The sequence below is a fragment of the Dipodomys spectabilis genome, unplaced genomic scaffold (genome assembly GCF_019054845.1).
Source record: "Dipodomys spectabilis isolate Male_0828 unplaced genomic scaffold, ASM1905484v1 ptg000125l, whole genome shotgun sequence".
Classification (NCBI taxonomy): domain Eukaryota; kingdom Metazoa; phylum Chordata; class Mammalia; order Rodentia; family Heteromyidae; genus Dipodomys; species Dipodomys spectabilis.
In genome coordinates, this window is record NW_024870802.1 from 10,122,059 (window position 1) to 10,143,946 (window position 21,888).

Genomic DNA, 21,888 nt, shown 5'->3' on the forward strand with positions numbered 1-21,888 from the left:
TCAGGGTCACGTCCAGCCCCAGTCTGAGGAGAACACCTTGGGACAGCTCAGGACTGCACCCTGGGCTGCAGCCTGGTAAACAAGGGGGAGGGGAGCTTGAAACCACAAGCAACAGGGCAGTGCTACGTTTAGAAACCAAGTTATGCAATCAGTGTTGGGGCATGCTGCCTATCTGGAAGCTGGGGAGGGGGTAGGGAGCACAGGGCTGTGAGAGGAGCTGCATGTATGTCAAGTCACCAACTCCTGCTGATCCTGGGGCCTGGCTGTAGCTCCACAGGTACCCTGGGCCAGAGCAGAAATAACCAGACCTACAGAAGTCTGGACCTGGGTCCTGGGTCACCAGCTGGAAGAGCCCGGGCTTAGAGGCATGAAGATATCTGAATATGATTTCATTACAAGTCTTTACATCTTAGATTGAGCAGGATCTCAGGGTGCCCGGGGAGCGATGGAGTTAGGAAATCATGTACTCTGCCAAGTTCTCGCTAGAAAGGCCACTATCCTCTCTACCCCTGAAGAAACACAGTAATTAGAAACACTCCTCCTTGGAGCTGGGTATGGTGGTGAATACCTGCAATCCCAGCACTGAGGAGACAGAGGAGGATCAAGAATTTGAGGCCAACCTAAGCTACATGCAAGACCCTGCCTAAAATAAGGAAGAGAGAAAAAACAAAAACAGTCAGGCACTGGTGATTCATGCCTGTAATCCTAGTTATTTCACAAGGCTAAGATCTGAGGATGGAGGTTCGAAATCAGCCCTGGCAGAAAAGTCCATGAGATTCCTTTTCCAACCAACTAACAAAAAGCTGGAAGCAGATATGTGGCACACGTGGGTAGAGCACCAGATGGAATGAAAAAGCCAAGTAACCCCTAGGCCCTGAGTTCAAGCTCCATGACTGACAAAAAAAAAAGTGACAGCACAAGGCCCTGAGTTCAAGCCCCAGGATCTGCAAGGAAAATAATAATAATAATAAGTAGTAGTAGTAATAACCTCTGTTGTGTGAATCCTCTGAATCTCTTCTACAGCTAAGTGTTCCTTTTAGAACAAAGCTCTCCACCTGGGGTTGAGGTCTGGGCAACCTCCTAGAAGAAAGCAGACTGGACCTGAAGGACTGACCAGACAGCAGGAGACATGAAGGCAGATCACTGTTGGCAAGTGCCAGGAGGCCCAGGCCCTGCCACACACGGCCAGTGAGAGACGCAGTGCCTTGGCACTGGTGCCGGGGCCTCCTTTGAGACAGGGTGGCCATCAGCGCCGTCTTGTTTGTTTGGATTCGCACATCCGGAGGGCAGCATGGGGTCACCTTTGCTGGGGTCAGCCTGCAGCCGCAGGCTGCCTGGCCACTGTCTCAGCCCCTGTTTGGAAGGCGCTGCCAGCCTTCCTGACTGTCTCCACAAACATCCTCCTGGCCCAGCATCTGACACGGGCAGCAGAAGGAGCCAGGGAGACGGGGCACAGCTGGCTTAGATGGACAAGGGGTTTCCCCACGCCTCTGGACAGCACCCCCAAACCCAGACCCACCTCCATCTCTACCTTTAAATCCAACCACAGGAAGGCTGGGAGATACAAACACAATTTCTGAGGGGTGGAAAGAATGGTCCACAATTGGTTGCAGTCTCAACTCTGATTTCTAGAATCTTCAAGCCAGAGGATCTTATAGATTCTCAAACTCTAGTGGTCCTGAACCATTAAAAAAAAAAATGTGCCAGTAACCAAGGCTTGAACTCAAGGCTAGCTCTACTTATGGTTGGTGCTCTACCACTTGAGCCATACTTTCAGTCTCTGAACTTTCTTCTTCCATGTCATTTTTGGAGGCACTGGACTCTTTTTGTCCAATGGAAGCAGAAGCTCTGGTTGAAGTGTGTGAGATGAGCAGAGCCCTGTCCTTGAACTCTCAGATGCCTTAAAGAAACCTGGGGCTCCAAAGAACCCAGCTGGAGAACCACAGACCTTGTTCCAAGAAAGAATTTAGTGGGTTTTTTTTTGGGGGGGGGTAGGAGAGACTAAATTAGGCCTTTATAACATAAAGATTGGTGGACACTAATGTCTATGAGCCTCACAGACATCTGGACTACATGAGACATGCACCCTTCTGTCCAAAGACACCGCTCTTTGATGGTTAGAGATTAGAGTCTCACAGAGGTGTTTATTTGTCCCCCCCCCACCTGGCTGGCTTCAAACCTTGATCCTCAAATCTCAGCCTCCTGAGTAGCTAGGAATACAAGCATGAGTTATTGGCACCTGATTTTTTTTTTTGGAATGAAAAGGAAAGAAAAAATATCAAAGAAGAAGAAACCATGACCTGCATCCTCAGCAGCCTCCCCATCTCAAGGGCTAGCACAGGCTCCGTAAGCTAAAATTTGCCTCTTGGCTCCAGAAGCCAAGGCTGAGGGCAAATATTGGTTGAGCCAGGGAAGCCAAAGACCCACATAGCAGCGTGGTCCTCCACTGGGGATGGTGCACGCGCTGTGAGCTAAGCTACTACACACCCGGGCAGAAGTCCTGACCCAAGCAAGGCCTAATCTTCAGGGGTCAGGGAGCTCTCAGGAGAACCTGCCCAAGGCTACCTAAGGGTCTTGTTCCTCTCTGTCCTTGGTGAGCAGATGGGGTGTTTCACCCAGTCCTGGGGGGCTGTGGCCTGTGGGGATAAAGCAGCCCACTGGGCTCAGCCACTGACACCCTGGTGTGCCACCAGTGTCACTGGCCATATGACCAGATGGGCTGGGAGGTCTAGATTCCAGGCTGAGCATCTGAGGGCTGGACAGGTCCCTCCCTGAGCCTTGTGCTCTCCTACTGTCAGTCAGTTCTTCACATTAACTAGCTAGACAGCCAGGCGCTGCGGGAACTTTTCACTCCTACGATTTTTCCCCTGAGATGTACACAAGTCCACATCCATCCATCCCTGGTCCCTCCACAAGTTGCCACTGCCTTTCTACTTCACCATTCCTCTCCAGGCCTGCTGCTCACGCCCATCTCTGCTCCTGGACATGGCCCTCGGAGGGCCTACAAATTCCCCTCAGGCACTCCAGGATTTTCACCTTCTTAGGCTCCTGATCTGAAATATCTCCTATGGGAAGCCCCCCTGGATTGCTCCCAGCCTACAATGCTACAGTTGTACTTTTGCAGAAATGGACTTAAATTTCCTCATAGCAATGATAGGGCATGTCCCCTTGAAGCTGGGTCAGGGTTTTCTTTTTTCTTTTTCTTTTTTTTTTTTCTTTGATGAGTCATGGGTTTTGAACTCGGGGCCTGGGTGCTGTCCCTGAGCAAATTATTTTGCTCAAGGGCAGTGCTCTACCACTTTGAGCCACAGCACCACTTCCAGTTTTCTGGTGTTTAATTGGAGATTAGAGTCTCATAGACTTTCTTGCTGGGGCTAGCTTTGAACCTTGATCATCAGATCTCAGCCTCCTGAATAGCTAGGATTATAGGCTTGAGCCACAGGCACCCAGCTCAGGGTTTTCAATTCTCTTTCTCCCCTGTCCCCTTCAAAGTGCCCAAGCTGGGCAGAGAGGCTTACATAGAAAGCAGTCTGTGAGTGGCAGTTTTTTTGCCAAGATCATGTTTGTTCTTCCCAACTTTTTAATTTATTTTTTTTAACACAGCTCTCACCTCACTCTGTAGTCCAGAGTGGGCTTGAATTCCTGATCTTCCTTCTTCTACCTCTCGAGAGCTGAGATTACAGGCATGTACCATCATCAAGTTAACATTACTGAGAGGATCAAGGAAACTTTGGGAAACTGGGAGAGGAGTTTATCTGTTCTAATATTAATCACCCCATAAAACACATGTTTATTTAGTTGTTGGCGGTCCCTCTTCCTGGAGGTAGGAAGCTGTTATTCTTGGAGATAGTAGTTAGGGCTTGGGCCAGGGATCCAGCAGGAGAGAGGGTAAGCAGCTGGGCTCCAGCCATGGGGAGGTGGTCACAGGCCTGGAGCTGGCCTCAAGACAGGGAGGAGGAGGTAACAGCTTCTGCCTCTACTTATGTATGACACAGCCCATCTGTCCATGGCCTGACTTGTGTGCACACCTACTGTGTATGTACACTGTATGCCAGGCATCCCAGGACACTGCTCATCTGTGGACAGGCATAGTCCAGGTCAAGTGCAGAGAGCATTAATTCCAGACAAAGGCAGAAGGGAACAGAGTCAGACCTGGCAGGAAATCCCTAAAGGGCAGACATTGGCTTGATGCATAATCACCCCCAAGAAATACTGATCCATCTTTAGAGCCACTAGGTCAGAGAGCAACTTCTTTCACAGGAGAAAGAGCCACTGAGAAGGGAAAGAAGAGTCAAAGGGATCAGAGTTGAAGGAGAGATAAGAGGACTACAAAACCTTTACACATGCCAGGCGTAATGGTCACACACCTGTACTCAGAACTCAGGTTGTTGAGGTGGGAAGAACTTAAGTTCAAGGCCAGCCTAGGTTCTGTGATGAGCTAAAGCCAGCCTGGACACAGAAAGAAGACCCCACACAGAAAAGAGAAACAAAAAAGAGGGAAGAAAGGAAGGAAGGAAAAAGGAAAAAAAGAAGGAAAGAAGGAAGGGAGGGGGGAAGGGTGTAGTGGTTTGCTGGGTAATGTGTGTAGGGAAGAGAGGAAAGAGGAGGCTAGGGAAAGAAGTGGAGTTTGAGTCTATACAGGGTGGCAGGCAGGCATATCTGGAAACAAAGACATTGCCCTAGAAGAACAGAATGGCCAGCCTATCTCAGAACTCTTGGGTAAAAAGCTCTGTGTGTGTGTGTATGTGTGTGTGCGTGTGTGTCTCATTTTCACACACACACACACACACACACAAATCAATTTAAGAGGAACAAAATGAAGAGATATTTTAATCTGCCAATTGAATTTAAGGACCATAATCAGTGCTTGAAAATGCTAGGGATTATGGTGATTTATGGCCAGAACTCGAATCAGATGGAGCCTTGGCCTTATCGGATGCAGAATAGCCTGCTGGGAAATCCAAAAGCGAGCCAACCCATTTATAGTCAAAGAAGGGGAACAGGTCAGGCCAGGTTGGGCTGCCTGTGCTCTGGCCCAGGGTGGGACCCCACAGATTACCCACCAGGCCCCCCTTGAAGATCAGAAGCCCCAGCTCCCCTAGCACGTTCCCTTCAACCTCATCTGTCTAAGTCTGGAATGTGGAAGCCCAGCCCTGGTCTCCTCTCCCAAGAAACCTTCTTGACTCCACCCTCCCTCGCTGACCTGAGCCTCCGGACTTCCTGTCTTCTTTTATGTTCAAACCTGCCGGGGGCGAGGGGAGTAGGTGATGAGTGCCTTGCTCTGGTCCCAGAACACTCAGTTCAGTCCCAGCTCGGTCACATCCCTACATGGGCAGGCCAGGCCTTCCACAGGCCTCAGTTTTCTCCCTGCCAAATGGGGATAAAAAATGCTCCCCTCCAGACCTGTTGCTTGGAGGTTAAATGAGCTAACTGGATGGAAAGCATCTCAGCAGATGGGAAGGATCTTATGACCGCAACACTTAGCAATTTACTGCCCTCTCTGGGCTGTGCTGTGGTTGTGTCCCAGCGTCTGTTTTGCCTCCCTCACTGCCCAGTGAGCCTTGGGCTGTCTGGAGACAGGGCTGCTCCATCTCAGCCACCACCCGCCCACTCTTCTTCAGCTTCCCATTTGGCCACCCTCCCCTCTCCTCTCCTCTCTTGCCTCACACATAACCCTCAGCTTTGCCTACAGGCCAGGTTTAAGATTGTTCTGGAGGAGGCATGGGTGCATTGACTCAGCCAAGGTCTCAGAACTGAGATGAGCTTGAGGGCCTTGGGGTGCTGGAGAAGAGAATTCTGCCAGGAAGGCCGTAGGAAGGAGAACCAGAGTGCGGGTGGTGAACAAGAGTTTGCTTTGCTTGAGGATTCCCCCACCCCACCCCCCCCCCCACACACACACACACAAGGCTGGGACTTCGCAAAGAGCAGAGACAGGCTCTGTCTTCCACAGGTGGCAAAGACTGGCACAGACACTTCCCAACTGAGGAGAGTGAGGCTAGACAGGAGTCCCCAAGTTGCAGCACAGACTCAAGCTGTGAGGTAGCACTGCCTCTTAGTGCCTGGCCCTGAGGACTCCAGAGCAGCAGGAAAGGGTTCACGCCAATCTTGAGTTAAGCACCGCCTTCCTTAGGATAGGTGGGGATGATTGACAGCCGCTGGCCACATGCAAACTTCAAAGAAGCCCAGAGGACAGCTAATATCACCCTATACATGGCCAAGGTTGATGGGACCCGGATCTAGCCTGGGTCTATCTCCACTGCACTGGCAAATGACCTCTTCAGGTAGAGGCACCCCCCCCACACACACACACACACCAAGTACTGTCAGGTCAAGGAAGGGCTGGGCAGAGGCTGCCCTGACCGGCCTGGGCACCTCCACCAGGGACTGGCTCCAGGAACAGCCTGCTTCAGGCTCTCCACATGTCAGCATGAATGCAGAAACACTTTTATTGACTTGAAAAACAGAAAGTTCCCTGTTAGTTAATAAAAACAGCCTGGTGTTTGGGACTCAGCAAACAGAAAGAGTTCTAGAGATTAGTCCTTTCCTTCCTTCTTTTCTTCCTTCCTTCCTTCCTTTCATTCTTTTGTTCTTTCTTTTCTTCCTTCGTTTTTTACTTTCACTGAATTAAAAAAAAACTTTTTTATATCAGTTCTAGGGCTTGAACTCAGAACACCCACACTCTCAATTGATTTTTTCACTCAAGGTTGGCGCTCTACCACTTGAACCACACTCCAGTTCCAAAGTTCGCTGTTTTTACTCAAATAAAAGTGTTTTTTAAATAAAAAAGAAAGAAAGAAAAGTTTCACTATTACTAAACTCTGAAATCAGAAGGGGGTCAGGACTCCAACACCTTGTGGAATGTTTCTCTGCCAGGGGAAGAAGACAAGTCTGGGAGACGAGGAGCAAATGTTGGGTTGGCATGGCAGCCAGGATGGAGCTGGGCTGTGCACTCACTTCCTCATTTAATTTAATCCTCCCTTCAATGCATTTACAGATGGGAACGCTGAGGCCTGGGTAGGATCTGCCTAGAGACAAAGCAAGGTTTGCCCACAGGCTGATCTGCATTCATAGTCCATGCGGTCACACACACACACACACACACACACACACACACACACACACACACACACACAGAGTACATGTGTACCAAAGTAGCAAGGTGGAAAGGATGAGAGACTGCAAGTTGGAGAATTGGCTCTAGTGCCACCTTAGGCAGCAAGTCATGGTGGAACACTAGGAAGTCAGATTCTCTGAGGCCTCTTCCAGCCTTGGCAGATGGGCTGTGGCCCCAGCAGGGCCAGTTTGTGGTACTTCTCTACATGAGCCCAGGTTTACTCTCTCCCTCCCTCTGCAAGAACCTAACTCACACCAGGGGCCCTGGAGCATGGAGACCAGCCTGAGCCCTGCTGGTGCCTTCTGCTCTCAGCCTCCCCCCTCTTTCACCCAACATCCCTGCAGAAAGCACAGGGGTGGAGTGCGGCCACTTTGCAGCTGCCCCACTCACTGCCCCAAGACTCAACCTCCCTCAACTTGTGTCTCTGTCAGTCATGGAGTTGGCATTCCAAAGTTGCTGAGAACTCTAAAGTCTTCCACAGGCTGTGTTACTGTGACGAGTCTGGGACAGGGGTCTGAGGCTACCATTTCTATTTTGTTTTGGTTTTCTTTTCTATTCGTACTGAGGTTTGAACTCAATGCCTTGAACAGGTGCTCTACCACTGAACCATGCCTCCAGTCCCTTTTTTGCACTGGTTATTTTTTAGATAGGTTCACACTTCTGCTCCAATACATACCTGGACTACCATCCGCCTATTTTAGGCTTCTCATTGTGGTTGAGATGAAGGGTGCAAACCACCACACCCAGTGGGCTTCTGACACAGCCCCATGGATTTTTTTCTGCTTGTAACTTGATCCTATATCAATCTCAGCCTGTCCTGCCACTTTGGATGACAGGTATGCATCACTGCACCTAGCTACTATGGTTGAGAAAGGGTCCTGTGGAATTTTCTGTCCAGACAAGCCTCAAACAGTGATTTTTACGTTCTTGGACATCCAAGTCGCTGGGATGGCAAGTGTAGGCCACCAGTGCCTGGCTAAAGGCAGCCACATCTGAATGTAAAGGTTGTAACTTACTCTGAGGACTTGGGCTTTCTGCTAATAAGTAACAGGGGGGCAGAGGCATCACATCTGGTGGAAATGAGCAGTGCCTGGACCCAAAAGGGAAACACGGGGGTGGTACTCACCTAGCAGCTGAACACCCCGGGTGAGGCCATACACATCCACCAGGGCCCAGAGCGGATCAGCCGTGCGGACCCCGTTGAAGAAGAGCATGGCAGCAGAGTCATTGATGCGGTAGAAGACGCGGCCTTTCTTGTCCACCCAGAAGGCTATGATGTTGCCCTCGTTGGCAAACTCCTCAGGCAGCGCCTTGGCCCAGAAGCCACTCTGGGACACCAGGTCGGGGCAGGCATACTTGGGCAGCGAGTCGGGGTGGATACGGGACGGGTCCTTGCTTGTGAAGCCCAGCCGCAGGGCTCCACTCCAGCAGCACTGCTTCTTGGTGATCTGGTGGCAAGGAGAGACCTCAGTCCAGACATTTGCCCTTGGTCAGACTGACCCTGCCATGCCTGACCCTCCTCAGGAGACTCCTAGGCTGTGTCTGAAGCCAGTTCACCCCCCCCCCATTCCACACATCCTCTCCCGCAGGGGGTCTTTGCACAGGCTGCTGAGAGCCACTGGTCCTCAGGGCCTTCTTTGTGACACAGCTTAGGAAAGTGTGGGTGTGGGTGGGTGGGTGAAAAGGAAGGGGGCAGGGTATTAAAGGCGGGAGTGGCTATGGGGGAGGTTGGGGTTGGGTGGGGAGTTTGGGGGCCCACCTTCAGCCTGACTTGCTCGTAGATGAGCACTGGGCGGTTACTGAAGGTGATGGCGTTGCAGAAGCTGGCCTGCCTCTTGACGGCCTTATGGCTGAGGTCCATGAGGATCTGGGAGCCCTTGGTGTGGGGGTGGAAGAGCAGCGGCGTGGCAGGGAGCCCCCCACCGGACAGCACCTGCGGGCAGTGCTTCTGCTTGTGGTGGCATCGGTGAGAGGTGACAGGGAAGGGGCCCCCAATGGAGTCTGCAAAGAAATGGCCACAGTGTCAGAGAACTTGACAGGATCAAGAGCCAGAGCTGGACCACCCCACCCCGCTTCTACCCACACCCCTCCTTGCCCAGGGAAGAGCTGTGGGCTGGGGCAGAAGCAGATGTTGCCCACTGTCCAATGTTCCCAAATCTCCACTTTTCCCATCATCCTCTCTTGCTACCATCCACACCCACCTCTCACCATACCATCCTGATTCATCCATTCATCTTGTTCAACACATATTCATTTTGTATCTGCTGTGTACCAGGCTCTGTCCTGGGCACTGGAGACACCAATGTGGATCCTGTCCTTTGACAGCCAAGACCCAGAAGGGACACAGACGTGGAGGGAAATTACTGCACAAAATGGCACAATGTGGCAAGCACCCAGAGGGCCTAGCAGCAGGCCTTCCAGAGGAGGGGAAACACAGCATCATGGAAGCTGGGCTACAGCAGCAACCCAGGAAGCCGCTGCAGGCCACTGCAGGCATGGCGCCGGTTCTGGGGGCATTTGGGATGTGCTTTCTTCCTCCACCTCCTCCTCCTTCTCCTCCTCCTCTTTCTCCTCCTCCTCCTCCTCCTCCTCATCTTCCTCCTTCTTCCTCCACCTCCTCCTCCTTCTCCTCCTCCTCTTTCTCCTCCTCCTCCTCCTCCTCCTCATCTTCCTCCTTCTTCCTTTTTCTTCTGTGTGTGCATGTGCATGTGTGTGTCACTCCTGGGGATTGAACTCTGGGCCTTACGTTCTCACTTGGCTTTTTGAATCAAGATTGGTGCTCTACCATTTGAGCCATACCTACACTTCCAGCTTCTGACGTAGGGTTTTATGAATTTGTCTGTCTAGGCTGGCTTCAAATCTCAATCCCCAGATCCCAGCCTCCAGAGCTAGGATTACTAGTATGAGCCACCTGCTCCCTGGCTTCTTTGTTATTAACATGCATTAGTTACACAGGGGAGGTGGCATTGTGACATTCGCCCTCATAGATACAATGTATTCCAATCTCACCCCTTCTACCACTCTCCCTTCCCTAAAATATTTTCAACAGGCCTCTTTGTTCTGTTTTCATACATGCAAACCATCTCATTTGACTGTTTCATTCACCTTCTTTGTTAGCCCGACCCCCATAAAGCTTGTTTCTCTTTCTTAACCTCTTCTGATCAACAGCTTTCATTGAAGTTCTTCATGTTATTTTCCCATGGAGTTGCAATGTGTTTCAAAATTATTCACTCATGTGTGCTTTCTTTCCTCCATAGATAACTGTTAAAACAGCCTAGAGGGCAGGGTCAGGATCCCTCATATAAACACTTGCAGGTTTCATCTAGAACACTGGGCATGGAGAAGAAAGCAACAGAACTAGATCTTGAGTGACGTCTACCACTCACTGCTGTGTGACTTTGGGAAAGACATTTCCCTCTCTGGCACAGTTTGTGGACTCTGCACCAGCATTAGCCACTAGCATTAGCATTCTTTGGCTCAAGGCTAGCATTATATGGGCTAGAGGTATACACCGCTTCCTCTCCAGTACCTGTGCCTCATTAACCCCACAGGAAGTAGAGCTGACCCTTCCGAGCACTTTATTTCTTTTTTTTTAAACTTGTTTTACAGTACGGAGAACTCAGTACAGAACTCAGGGCCCTGCACATGCTAGGGAAGTGCTTTGCTCAGTGAGCTGCATCCCTGGCCATTTTGCTTATATTTTATTTTTGAGACACAGTCTGTGTGTGTGTGTGTGTGTGTGTGTGTGTGTGTGTGTGTGTTTGCCAGTCCTGGGGCTTAAACTCAGGGTCTGGGCACTGTCCCTGGGCTTCTTTTGCTCAAAGCTAGCACTCTACCACTTGAGCCACAGCACCACTTCTGGCCTTTTCTATTTATGTGGTACTGAGGAATCAAACCCAGGCTTTCAAGCATGCTAGGCAAGCACTCTACCACTAAGCCACATTCCCAGCCAAGACAGAGTCTTATAAACTTTGCTTGAGATGGCCTTGAACTCAAGATCCTTATGACTCTGCCTCTCAAGTGCAGGAATTACAGTTTTGCACCATTATACCTGTCTACTTCCAACTTGTCATCTTAAGAAAAGAGAAACATGGAAGGAGAGGAAAGACGGAGGTAAAGGGCTCAATATGTGACATTTTGGGGTATTTCAGGTTTTGTTCCCCCTGTGACGAGACGTTAATGCAGAGCGGCATGGTCAGCATCAGGCCTGCCCAGACTTTTCCACTGGCTATCAGGGAGGGAGAAAATACAGGCAGGAAGAAGAGGAAGGGAGAGAGAAACTGGGGAAGGCCGAGACCTTCCCTCAGGCTTTGGTTTACATTGCTTTGTATCTCTTTGTATTTTTTTGTTTTTGTTTTGTCTGTTGTGGGGTTTGAACTCTGGGCTTGGACACTGTCCCTGAGCTCTTCAGCTCAAGGCTAGCACTCAACCACTTGAGCCAAGGCACCACTTCGGTTTTCTGGTCATTAATTGGGATAAGAGTCTCATGGACGTTCCTGCCCAGGCTGGCTTGGAACTGCAATCCTCAGATCTCAGCCTCCTGAGTAGCTAGGATTACAGGCGTGAACCACTGGTGCCCAGCTAGCTCTTTGTATTTCTTTTCATTTTCTTTCTTCCTTTCTTTTTTCCTTCTTTCCCTTCCTTCTTCCCTCCCTCCCTCCCTCCCTCCCTCCCTCCCTCCCTCCCTTCCTCCCTCCCTTCCTTCCTTCCTTCCTTCCTTCCTTCCTTCCTTCCTTCCTTCCTTCCTTCCTTCCTTCCTTCCTTCTTTTCTCCCTTCCTTTCTTTCTCCTTTCTCTTCTGTGTCTCTGTCTGTCTTTCCCTCTCTGTGTCTCTGTGTGTCTCTCTGTGTCTCTGTCTCTGTCTCTCTCCCCTTACTACCCCCCCCCCCCCCCACTCATTGCCAGTACTGGGGCTTGAACTCAGGGCTTCACACTCTAACTTGGCTTTTTCAGTCAAAGCTAGAACCACCTGAGCCGTGCCTTCACTTCCAGCTTTCTTTCTTCCTAGCTAATTGGAGCTGAGTCTCTCGGAGTTTCTCCAGAGCAGCTTCCTGTATGTCAGGCCCCAGAGGTGGGGGTGGCATGAGGACAGTTCGCCTTGCATGCTCCAAAGAGACAAGACGTTCTGGAACTGATGGATGGTGCAAAGGCTCTGAAAGCCATCAGGCTGTGAGCACTGGAATCACTCAGAAGAACCCCAGACAGTCAGAAGAGGATTCCTGAGTGGTCTCTGACCCATGAGGAGAAGGGCAGGTCATCTCAAGAAAAGATGGTCAGAGTGAAAGGCAGAGGTGGCACTGGCTACAAGTGTCTTGCTTGGAAAAGATGCTCACTGGGCTCAGGCCAGTGTCAGACATGGCTTGAATCTTGGTTTCAAAATCTACCTAACAAAAGGTGGCATTATACTTTACATTGTTTAGGGAGGCATCCATATATAGAAATGAATGCTGAAGGAAAATAAAATAACTGCCGTGTCAGTGAAGAACCAACTGGCCCCTCTGTACAACGGAACAGCACTCAGCAGTGAAAAGCAATGAACTGCTGGCATGAGTAACAATGATGCTGGGTAAAATCAGACTACTTCACAGCAAAAGCCATTGCCTACAGAGCAACTGCAGGACCCGTTTCTATTACAATCCTTCATCTTCCACCCTGTCCCATCTTGACCCAAGTCCAGAAAGTAAGCTGAGTTATGGCACTCACCTGCAATCCTAGCACTTGGGAGGCTGAGGCAAGAAGATTGAGTCTGTGGCTACCTTGGGGGCAAAGTTAGTGAGGCTCTAGCTCAAAAACAGAATACAAATAAAGGGCTGGCGCATGGCTCAAGTGGTAGAGCATTTGCCTCCAGGCAAGTGCCCAGGGTTCAATCCCCAACACCACCAAAAAGGAAAAAAAAAAGGCAGATAAATGGGTGCCTAGGGAGATGGGGAGAAAGAGGAATGGATTCTAGGGAGGCTGAGGCAACATGGAGGGTGATATGCTTATTATCCCCCGTGTGGTGCAGGCTGTGTGGGGGTATACACGTATTAGAACTTACCACACCATACAGGTTTTTAAAAAACAAACAGGCCTGGGAAAGTAGCTTGGTGGTAGAGTGCTTGCCTAGCATGCATGAAGCCCTGGGTTCGGTTCCTCAGTACCACATAAACAGAAAAGGCCAGAAGTGGAGCTGTGGTTCAAATGGTAGAGTGCTAGCCTTAAGCAAAAGGTGCTCAGGGACAGTGCCCAAGCCCCGAGTTCAAGCCCCAGGATTGGCAGGGAAAAAAAAGTCCCCATGAAACTCTTATCTCCAATTAACCACCAAAGAACCAAAAGTGGAGCTGTGGCTTGAAGTGGTAGAGCTCTAACCTTGAGCTCTCAGGGACAGCATCTAGGCTCTGAGTTCAAGTCCTAGGACTGGCAAATAAATAAATAAAAATAAAAATAAACAAACATTTTCGTGTAGGTAGTGAATGACAACTTCTAGCTCAAGAACACAGGTGGTTTTGAACCCCCTGAGCTGGGTTGCTGACTAGAGCAGCAACTTTCTCTTCAGACTCCACCCAGAGACCACGGACTCACTGTAGGGCCTCAGCGCCCATCCAGATGTTTCCTCTCCTTCCTGCTAGTCCCTATTGGGGTCCTGAAAAGCCCTGGGTAAAAGTCTAGAAAAGACTGGCTCTAGGAAGGTTTAGTGAAAATACTCAGGCTCTGGTGGAATGTTCCTCAGGACTTCTGTTCCACTGGGTGGTCCTAGGGTCATAGTCCCCTGCCATTCCCAGGGCTGGGGTGGGAGGGGGCAGGAGACAGCAAAGAATCCCCCTGGGCTGACAATAGAACAGATGGAGAAGGCAGTAGGGAAGCAACATGCACCCAGACATGTGGACCCGCTCAGGCACACACACCTGTGAGGACAAAGAAGGTAACCCTGCTGTTCATGGGAACAGTGGGGAGGACTCGCTCCTCTCCCTCATCCCTGGAACCCACATCTACGTTGGTGCTGTGCACATACACATGCATTCTTAAACACATGGTCTGCAAAATGAGCCACGTAAAATCCATGCCTTTCACACATAGGTCATTCCCATCTAATGATAATGGCAGCCATTTGCTGGGTGCCACTGGTTCATGCCTGTCATTCTAGCTACTCAGGAGACTGAGATCTGAGGATCATGATTCTATGCCAGCCCTGACAGATAAATCTGAGAGACTCTATCTCCAATAAACCAGCAAAAAGCTGGTGTGGCTCAAATGGCATACTGCACCAGCCTTGAGTGAAAAAGCCTGAATTTAAGCACCAGTGTTGGTGCACATGCGTGCGCATGCACACACACACACACACACACACACACACACACACGCACACACACACACACACACACACAAAGCAGCCTTTTTCAAGGGCTTATAGGCCAATCTCTGAACTAGGAGTTTCACATACACTTCAGAGGTAGAAAGATGTTTTATTTATGACAGTTCTAATCATAAGCAAAGATAGAAATTAAGTTGCCTGCCCTAGGCCTCACAGCAAATAGGAAGTAAATCTGGTAGTCAACTCCAGCACTCTGGCTCCAGGGCCTGTATCAGTAGCCATTACACACTAATAACCAAGAAATCACGGGTTTGGTATGCTGAACATACTCCTACATGCACACTAAAATATAATCACAGCTTGTAAACATGAAAAAATAAATTCCTCCGTGCTCTTCTCCCCCTCCCCAGTAATCACAGCATAGAACTGGAAGATCATTGTATTCTATTATTTTTACTCCACCTTACGTATGTGTATGTTTCCAAAACACAGACATCAAATGATGCTCCCAGCCCTCAGAGATGCTGCTGGGATGAAGGGCCAGGCAGCCCACATGGAGAAAACAGGTTGACAGGTCAGAGTCCAATGCCTCTGGTACACTTCTGGGATTTTTTTCCCCAAGAGGAAGGAATGATGGGCTGTACATGATGTATACAGCTTTATTCATAATAACCCAACACTGAAACTGCTCTCATACATTTCAACTGATGAATGGATAAATTAAATGTGGCTTATCCCATGACTGCTGCTCTGTGGGAAAAATGAACAGATGACCAATGGAGCAACGGGAAGGATTACAGTGCATGTGAAGTGAAAAAAGCCAGACACAAAGGCCATTTCCTGCATGTTTCCATCTGGTGATTCTATCAGGAAAGGGCAAATCTGGAGAGGCAGACATCAGTAAGTGTCAGAGTATTAGGAGAATGGAAGAGAGTTGACCACATGAGAACCTGATGGAAGGAAGTTCTCACAGCAACAGAAATGTCTTTCCCTTCACGGTGGTAATGGTTGCACAACTTACATGGTTATCCAAAAAGTGATACATTCTCAAAGGATGAAGTGCATTGCATAGACATGATGCATCAATTAAAAAGCACCAACAAGGCTGGGAATGTGGCATCGTGATAGAGTGCTTGCCTAGCATGTGGGAAATCCTGGGTTTGATTCCTCAGAACCACATAAACAGAAAATGCCAGAAGTGGAGCCATGGTTCAAATGGTAGAGTGCTAGCCTTGGGCAAAAGAGCTCAGGGACAGTGCCCAGACCCTGAATAGCAAAGCCTCAGGACTTGCAAAAATTAATAAATAAATAAATAGCACCAACAAAACTGGGCACTTGTGGCTCACACCTGTATTCCTGACTACTTAGGAGGTTAGGATCTGAGGATCTTGGTTTGAAGCCAGCCTATGCAGAGAAATCCATGAGACTTATTTCCAGGAAATCAGAAAAAAGCTGGAAGCAAAGATGTAGCTCAAGAGGTCTGTGTTGCTTTGTATGTCCCTCCCCCACGGTATAACCTCTGTTTTCACTGTATTTGATGTTGGTATAATTTGTGGAGGGTAAGGGAAATGAACTTTACAACTTTGGTGTGGGGGGGAGGGGGAGGGCATGAGATGGGAAGGGATGGGAAGGGGAAACAAAGGAGGAGGCAACAATGCTTGATAAGAAATGTACTCATTACCTTGCCCATGTAATTGTAACCTCTCTGTATGGTATTTTCACAATAATAATAATAATAATAAAAGACATAGAGCACCAGTCCTGAGTGAAAAAGCTAAGGGACAGCACCTAGACCCTTAGTTCAAGCCCCAGTACACATACACACACACACACACACACACACACACACACACACACACACACACACACACACACACACCATCAACTAGCAAGCCAGGCCTTCCTGAAGATGGAGGAAAGGGGCTAGGTTTTACATTGTCTCAGAAGAGACCCATCCGGCAAGCCAAGTTGGGGCTGACATTGATCACCCATTATCCAGAAGCTTCTCATGGAGATAGGTGCTGTTCGCTGTTTCCTGGGGATATAGAGGGATAGTACTTTGACAACCACAAAGCACCACCCTGAGTCTGAGGGAAGGGAAGTCTCCCGCCTTCTCCTTTCCTAGTAGTCTCCAGGGCCACTTGAAAGCCAGGGAGCCAGGCCAGCAGGGAGGAGCTACTCCAGCCCCTCTCTCTGAGCTCTAGCTGGCTATGTGATCAATAGCAGGGACCATCCCTCTGGGCTGCTGGGCATCTACTGCCCCTGAACCATGAACTCATGCCATCTGGCAGGCACTAGCCGAGCTTCTAGCCCATGCTCCTACGCTTGAGAGACCAACATGAAGCTGCCAATCCTATCTTGAAAATCAACAGGTCTCCAGTCCCCTCTTGTTCACTCTGCTATCACAGCTCTCACTGGGGCCCTGAGACCCTGGAGGCCCCATTTCTGCTTGGTCCCTCTCCGATCTCAACAGGCATGAACATGCATGAGTAGTGGGAGGACAGAAAGCAAAATAAGTAGTAATTTGAAGACAGGCCTTACACCAAAGGTCTAGAGGAGGTAGCTGGGGGTGAAAGTCCCTCTTGGCACTTCAATGGTATGTACTTTTTTCTTTTTTGAGGGTAGTACTGGGGATTGAACTCAGGACCTTGTGTTTGCTAGGCTAGTGCTCTACCACTTGAGCCACTCCACCAACCTAATGATGGTGACTCCTTAAATGGTCCCCATTCTATGATTCAGAGAAGCTATGTACTTGAAGTCACACAGTAATTGTGGAACAGAACTGGGACTAAAACCCTGGTCTTGGCCAGGCATCCATGGCTCATACCTGTATTCCTAGCTACTCAGAAAGCTAAGATCTGAGGATTCCAGCTCAAAACCAGCCTAGGCTGGTAAGTCCATGAGACTCTTATCTCCAATTAACCACCGAAAAGCCAGGTGCTATGGCTCAAAGTGATACAGTGCTAGCCTGACACCTAAAAGCTCAGGACATTGCCCAGGCCCTAAGTTCAAGCCCCAGGACTTGACACAACAAACAAACCAACAAACCTGGTCTTTCAATGCCATGTCTAGGGTCCTTTCCACTACGCAGTATCTAATATTGGATCAGTTTCCCACAAGTCCAAGATAGTAGGCCAAGGGGGGACAGGCTGTGTGGAAACGGTACTGGTGGCCGGGATGGGGGAGCATCCCCCGCACAGGGCTTGGATGGTAGGTGTGTGAACTGCTCAACTGCTCCCCGCTGGCAGCGGTCCCAGGGAGGACCCTTCATGACAGTTTTACAGGCTTCTCAGAGCCTTGGTGGCCTCCAGGGAGATTGTGGCTGACACAGCAGAGACTCCTCCCTGCCCGGGTATCCACAGCTCCCAGCTGGCCACATTCAGGCTGACCCCAAGCCAGCTCCAGATCACAGGCCCGCTCCTTGTGGGACCCAGGGACAGACACTAGTACCCATATAGCCACCGTCCAAGCCCTGCCTACAACCCTTGCCTTCCCCAATGTCCCAGCCCAGCTGCCACAAGGAAAGACCCCTAGCCTAACCCTGTGCCACTCAGCAGGCAGAGTCTTGACTTTTCCCCCATGCTATCCCAATAGAGGCACCCCTCTCCGCCCCCCTACCCCCAGGCCAGAAGCTAAGCTACACACTGAGGTCACCAGCCAGAGTTCAGAGCCTGGATTTGAACCTGAGCCTGGCTGCCTCCAAATCCCAACAGCTCAGTCTTGAATGGGGAGACGTCTGGGAGGCTCATTTTCCTCATCTGTAAAATGGTGCTATGCCAGAGCCTTTTTATTGGGGGTGCCAGGTCTAGGGCTTAAACTCAGGGCCTCATGCTCTTACTTTTGGCTTTTTGGCTCATGGCTGGCACTCTACCACTTGAGCCATGCTGCAGTTCCAGTTTTGTGCTGGTTAGTTGGAGATAAGAGTCTCATGGAGGGGCTGGGAAGGTGGTTCAGTGGTAGAGCGCTTGCCTTGCATGCATGAGGCCCTGGGTTCGATTCTTCAACACCACAGAAGCAGAAAGCCGGAAGCGGTACTGTGGCTCAAGTGGTAGAGCGCTAGCCTTGAGCTGAAGAGCTGAGAGACAGCGTCCATGCCCAGAATTCAGGCCCCACGACCAACAAAAAAAAAAAAGTCTCATGGATTTGTCTGCCCAGACTGACTTCAAATCTTAGCCTCCTGTGTGAATTGCTGTTGTTGTTTTGATGACATTTCCACATAAGTAAATAATGGATCCCATATCCCATCAACATCACCCCATTCATCACTCTCCCTTATACCTCCACTCCCCTAAAACAATTTCAACAGGTTTCCTTGTTTTATTTACATACATGTAAATTAACTGCAAGAGTATAGTCATTCTCATTCACACTCTTTGTAAACCTTCCCTCCTCTTGCTGCTACTCAACCCCCAAAGGAGCCTGTTTTGCTTTACTGTTACTCGTGTGTGTATGTGTGTGTGTGTGTGTGTGTGTGTGTGTGTGTGTGTGTGTGCTAATTGCACTAAGGGGTTTCATCATAAGGTAGAATTTCCTTATGGGACTCTCATGAGAGTAAATGAGATGGCATGTAAAAAAATTCAAGCAGTTGCTGTTCTTGTAATTATTATGAGCTCCATCACTTTGTACCTTCCTAACTCTATATCTTTGTTCATGCCCTTTCCCTTACTCCATCCTCTTCTCTCCCTGCCCTGCCTGAGCCTCTGCAGTTCTTGTCTTTCAAGGCCCCACTAAGCCTATGCCTTCTTCTGAAGCCATGGCTGAGAGCCATTGCTGGCCTCATCATTTTCATCTTGTAAAGGTTTGTCTTATATTGTGGACAGTCGGGGAAGAGCATGAGCATTGGAGGCAAGAGGCTTTGGGTTCAAACTCTGGCCAGTCCTCAGGTTGGCTCTGTGCATCTGGGCAAACTGTTTTTCTGCGCTGGACCTGAAGGTTTTTTCTTCTGTCAGAGCTCATGATGACTGCCCTGCACCTCTGCAGGCTGTAATGAGGACCTGATAACTTCATAGATGCAAAAGCAATTTTCCAAATTTTAACACCTGACTCCAATGTAAGGTTTCTTGTTTATTTGTTTGTTTGGTTTTTTTTGTTGGTCCTGGGGCTTGAATTGAACTGGGCTTGGGCGCTGTCCAAGCGCTCTACCACAGCGCCACTTCTGGTTTTCTAGTGTTTTTTTTTTTTGGGGGGGGGGTCCACTTGTAGGGCCTGAACTCTGGGCCTGAGCACTGTCCCTCAGCTCTTCAGCTTAAGGCTAGTGCCCTACCACTTGAGCCACAGCGCCACTTCCGGCTTTTTTCTTATGTGGTGCTGAGGAATCGAACCCAGGGCCTCAGGCATGCAAGGCAAGCGCTCTACCACTGAGCCAACTTCCCAGCCCTGGTGGTTTATTGGAGATAGGAGTCTCAAGGACTTTCTTTCCCGGGCTGGCTTTGAACCCTGATCCTCAGATCTCAGCCTCCTGAGTAGCTAGGATTACAGGCGTGAGACACTGGTGCCTGGCTTAATAGATAAACAAAAACAACAGCTATTACAGCAGGAAATCAGCTCATTCTAGCTGAATAGAAAGCCAGATGCCTCCATCTTGTTTTTATCACAGACACCCCAAACTCTGATTTCAGGGTGGGCTGATTTGGTTGAATTGTACACATTCATTGAACAGGGAAGACTCTGGAAGAATGGTGCAAAGGGCCCGTATAAAAGGGCACCCAAAGAAGAGACTGGGGTGATGGAAATAACTGGGCCAATGTGGGCTACCCTGGGTTCCTTGACTGCCCCTCTTGACTGCTTGTATTTCCAGAAAGTGGCTCAGCTGTATACCCTTCCATCTTCCCACTGTGTACCTGTCTTTTCTTCATGGTCCCTGCAAAACTTGATTCATCTCAGAAACCTCTCAGACTCTCAAACCAGGTTAGAGGCTCTGCCATAGGCCTTTGGGAACCTATAGCTGCCCAGGCAGAGTATTCATCTCCATGCAGCCCTTGAGCCCTAGATCTGCTGCAGAATTAAACCCAAATGCCCTGAGACACTCACTGTGTACAACCCCTGCCTCTCTGTTCTGCATCCATAACAGTTCTGGGCTACTCCATTCTCACCAGAGTTGAAGAAGAGTCACCTGGACCCCTTTGTGTTCTGAAGAGCAGCTTCCTGGCTGGGAAAGACTGAAAGAGCATGGCTTCCTACAGAAACCATCAGCTTCCTACTACTGTTTCCCGCTGCCTAGCTCACAGCACACAGCTAGTACTCAGAAAAAGCTATTGAAGGAATTGCCAGTGTGTGATTCTTCCACCCACTGAACACTTGCTTTATGCTTTGCCCTTTCTATGGCCAATGGAAGCATTAGATCATGAGGGGAATAAAGGGAGATTCTTCTTACCCTGCCCAGCACCAAGATGTCACACCACACATGAGATTACGGCCTTTCATGCTCAATAACCTTCAGTAGCTGCCCACTTCCCAGCAGGAGAAAAGGAGAATGGAAGTCTGTGAAGGTTGATTCTGAGATATTATTAGTCTCTGTACCAGATGTCCTTCACACCCAGCTATGTCTCCCCCTCATAATTCCTTCAAAGTGGGTGTCTATGGGAAGCAATCTTTATTTACCTTTGTCCCAGTGGTCCATGTCTACTCCTGGTCTTCATGTCCCTGTGTGACACCTTCCTTCAGTGTGAACTGGTCCCAACTCTATTCACTTCTAGACTAAAAACACCTCAAGTAATGAATGACCTGTAACTCCCAAGACTGGGTTGCACAAAGGTCTGTCCTTTCCATGGTTATTTTTTTGGCTTCTCAGGCCTTTCCCCTCAACTGAGGTCAGCTGCCAAGCTGTGTATAGTTCAGTGAAAAAGTCTATGCATCAGATGATCCAGGACTGCCAGTAATTGTGAGTGAGCCTAGAGATGGTCCCCTCCAGGCAAACCTTCAGATGAAGTTGCAGCCCCAGCCAACAAGTTGACTGCAGCCTCATGAAGGATGCTAAGCCAGAGGTACTCTGTTTGAACCATGCTAAGACTCCTGACCACAGAAACTTCTAGATGATTAAATTTTGTTTCAAGTGGCTTGGGGTAATTTGTTATGCAGCAATAGATAATTAATAGCCAGGCACTGGTGGCTCATACCTTAATCTTAACCACTCCAGAGTCTGAGATCTGAGGATCACAGTTTAAAGCTAACTCTCACAGGAAAGTCCATGAGACTCTGATCTCCAATGAACCATCAGCAAACCAGAAGTGGCACTGTGGCTCAGCATGGTAGAGCACTAGCCTTGAGCAAGAGAGCTCGGAGCAGAACCCAGGCCCTGAGTTCAAGCCCCATGATGCAGAGAGAGAGAGAGAGAGAGAGGGAGGGAGAGAGAGAGAGAGTATAGCAGTAGTCTTATTTCAGAGATTAGGAAACAGAGGCTGAAAACTACTGACTTTAAAAAGGTCATATAAGTGATAAATGTGGGAGATGAGCTCTTAGCCTACACCTGCCATGCTGAATAGATT

At 49.4% G+C, this 21,888-nt stretch overlaps 1 protein-coding gene across 2 annotated transcripts in view; it reads right to left on the bottom strand.

Moving 5' to 3' along the window:
- The window catches only part of Neurl1 (neuralized E3 ubiquitin protein ligase 1), a 77,466-nt gene that overhangs the window by 12,514 nt on the left and 43,064 nt on the right, over positions 1-21,888 (bottom strand). For both annotated transcript variants that reach the window (XM_042689197.1, XM_042689199.1), the window contains exons 2-3: positions 8,874-9,115; positions 8,241-8,562 (exon numbers count right to left, since the gene is read on the bottom strand). In XM_042689197.1, the coding sequence (XP_042545131.1) occupies positions 8,241-8,562; positions 8,874-9,115 (564 nt within the window). The remainder of the gene's footprint in view (positions 1-8,240; positions 8,563-8,873; positions 9,116-21,888) is intronic.